Source organism: Etheostoma cragini, chromosome 5 (assembly GCF_013103735.1).
Source record: "Etheostoma cragini isolate CJK2018 chromosome 5, CSU_Ecrag_1.0, whole genome shotgun sequence".
NCBI lineage: Eukaryota > Metazoa > Chordata > Actinopteri > Perciformes > Percidae > Etheostoma > Etheostoma cragini.
The window spans coordinates 20,108,015-20,111,205 of NC_048411.1; the positions used below are offsets into that span (position 1 = coordinate 20,108,015).

Below are 3,191 nucleotides of genomic sequence, written 5' to 3' on the forward strand. Positions count from 1 at the left end.
GACAAATTTGAAATTCCTCTTACAGGCTTGATGAAAGTATACATTATTATTACTTTTCTTCCTCTAAACAAGAGTGCATCTTTCCAATTCGGAGTGCAGATTTATTGCTGGTTCATTGCCAGCCCTGTCAAGCCACATTTAAGACATATCATTTCATCTATTCTTCAACCCCCTTAAAAACCAAAAGCATTCTAGCGGTAGGCTTTGAAGATATTTTATAACCTAATAGTCCATTAGGTGGAAGACTGCAGGAACGATACAATCAGAGATCTTTTTTATTATTGGCTGTGGAAGGCACATGAGGATGAGGTTCAGCTTAAGGATGGAGCATCAGAAGGGAACACAAGTTTCATTCTAATTCTTGGGGCGGACGGATATAATTTGCAGGTAGAAGTCAGAAAAAAAGAGCAGGTCAGAGGAGACATGAGCTTCACTGCTCTGGCAGCAGATCCCCTAGTTGACATTCCCAATTGAAAAACCAAACATCTCCTGCTATTTCATGGCATGTGTGCTCACAAGAACATACTTGCATACAGTATGTGTGTGTGAGTTTATGTATCTTTAATGTCTTCAGTAAACCCTTGTAAAGAAAGCTATCTCATCCAGGTCCACCGGGTAGTCAGTAAGGTACATGGGGCCTTTATCAAAATGTTCCCCCTTGTAGCTTTTCCATCGTCCTGCAGGCAGGTAGATGTCCCTCTCCTGCTTTCCTGGCTCCAACACTGGAGCCACCATCAGATCATCCCCGATCAGGAATTGGGAGTCGATCTTGTAGGCTGCCTCGTCAACGTTCGCAATCCACCAGAGGGGTCTTATGATAGGGTCTCCTGTTTTAAGAACCTCACCTGCAAGTTCGAGAACTCTTGGGGCCACCAGAGTTTCATGGAGCTCTGTGAATTTCTGCGCTATCTGTACCACCTGCAGCAGAACGCACAAAGATACAGTTTTAGCATCACAGTGGAACATGGTGGCTGGCTATTTAAATCACTTATCTGGGTGATTTTCTTCATTTATATCACCTACTCATCTAGCAAATTTTCAAATTGGTTATCATGCTTACCTAATAAAGAAACAACTTAAGCTTGAAACATTGTACCTTTTCTAAATGTAATAAAGTAAAAATAAAATCAGTTATTCTACAGTGTTATAGGGCTGGTGCAATACAGACCAAAAACCATAAGTTGATATTTTTTGGCTGAATGGCGATATACAATGCCATTTAAAAAAAAAAGGTTTAAGGCTTAAATCCCGTAATACTGTTCTTCCGGGTTTGTCGCCGTGGCTTGAACTTGATTGGAAATTGGTCATGTAACATTAAACCGTATCAATGTGAACGGTACTGTTTAATCTCATATCTAGTTTGAAAATACTGTGTATAAGGCAAAACATTGATACATGGCCGAGCCCTACAGTTTGGCGATTGAACGATTCTACTCATAGTGAATTTAATTGTAAGCACAGGAAATAACAGAACCTGGGGAAATAAACATGTCTCTCTTACAAATAAACTAAATGTTTCGCTTTGCTCACCTCATTGTCATAGGCCCACGGTGGTATAGAGAACTGCATGGCAGGCATGAAAGCAGACAGCTCCAACCATCGGATGTACAGCTCTCTGTCCGGCAGAACATTTTTGCCATTTAAACCACCTAAAAATACAAAAAGACAAGGACTGTAAACTGATACCGTACCAAAGGTTAATATGTGTCTTTAAGATGGCCAACTTTAGATGCTCTAAAACTCTCTGTAGTCATGTTATGGGCATCATACCTGCAGTGCGGTTGAGGTATGCATTCCCTCCTATCATATCAGGTAAGACAAACTGGTAGCCCAGAATGCTAATAGTCAGAACAGTCGGGATGATGGACTTGAGGCCCAGCTCGTAACCCCACACAGAGTCTCTGTCAATGATCCTGAAGAAGCACGAGATGTCCTGACTCTGATAACCAACCCTCAGCTCTGCACGCTCACTGAATGGGATGGCCATCTCTGTGTAGTAGCGGGTGAAGGTGGAAGGGTCAGACAGTGGCACCCGGGTGCTAAACTGGCGTGGGAGATAACTTGTCTCTCCTGCATCAAACTTGAAGGACGTCACATCGTAGCGGGCTTTGATCATACTTAGATGTGAGGAATACCACTCACGGGCTTCTGGGTTGGTAAAGTCCAATATTCCTCCAATGCCGTTCCACCAGCGAACCAGAGCAGGCAGCTCACCGCTAGGCTCCCGGACAAACAGTCCTTTCTCCACAGCAACGCCAAAATTAATGGAGTCGTAGTTGATAAAAGGATGTGTCCAGAGCGCCACTTGAAACCCATCCTCTCTGAGTTTGTCAAACATACCGCTAGCATTGGGGAACTTTTGCGGGTCAAAGTCAAACTCTCCATAGTCAGCCGTGTAGCGGTCGTCCAGCTCCAGATGGGAGCATTTGAAGCTGTGCTTAGTGATATCAGAGGCGTAACGCAGCAGCTTCTCCTGAGTTACAGCCGTCTTGTGGAGAGCCCATGTGGACCACAATGGCTGTTTGAACACTTCAGGAGATGGGACCTTGATAGGCTTTGGAAAATACCGCCGCACCTGGAGACAACACAGCAACAGTTTTTTGTTTTTTTTTCCTCCAAGAATGCAGTAACAAAGTTTGTTCGACTTCTTCATTTTCAAGCCAAGAGTTAGATGATACACCACTCTCATGTATGTCTATTAAATGTTAAGAAGCCAGTTATGACTGGAAATGGAAGGGAACAGCTAGCCTTGCTCCGGAGAGAGTCATTGCTTCCTGCCTTAATGCTAAGCTAAGTTAAATCTGCAATTTAATGCAGAAATGTGACAGTGATATTGATCTTCTCATCTAATGTCATACAATTCCTTCAAATACTACTTTTGTCAGCAGATGTGAGGAATCAAAACTAGTCTGATTAACCTTTAAAATGCTCGTTACTTTAGCAACTAACCACATTCATGTGGATTTAATCTATTGTTTGTACTAAACTGGTTTGAATCCTACCTAAAGAATAGAGATTACTTTGTGTCAATAGGTAATTATGCATCTGAGCGTACAAATATGACGTGCGGCGTTCCGCAAGGCTCCATTCTCGGGCCTCTTCTGTTTAACATGTACATGCTTCCACTGGCTCAGATTATGGAGAAAAACAAAATAAGTTACCATAGTTATGCAGATGACACACAAATTTAC

At 42.6% G+C, this 3,191-nt stretch overlaps 1 protein-coding gene across 1 annotated transcript in view; it reads right to left on the reverse strand.

Annotated features, from left to right (window-relative positions):
- Positions 1-6: 6 nt before the first annotated feature.
- LOC117945112 (myogenesis-regulating glycosidase-like) overlaps positions 7-3,191 on the reverse strand; it is an 8,080-nt gene continuing 4,895 nt past the window's right edge. The window contains exons 4-6 of the mRNA XM_034872384.1: positions 1,771-2,575; positions 1,531-1,649; positions 7-918 (exon numbers count right to left, since the gene is read on the reverse strand). Coding sequence (XP_034728275.1) covers positions 571-918; positions 1,531-1,649; positions 1,771-2,575 — 1,272 coding nt within the window. The 3' untranslated portion in view covers positions 7-570. The remainder of the gene's footprint in view (positions 919-1,530; positions 1,650-1,770; positions 2,576-3,191) is intronic.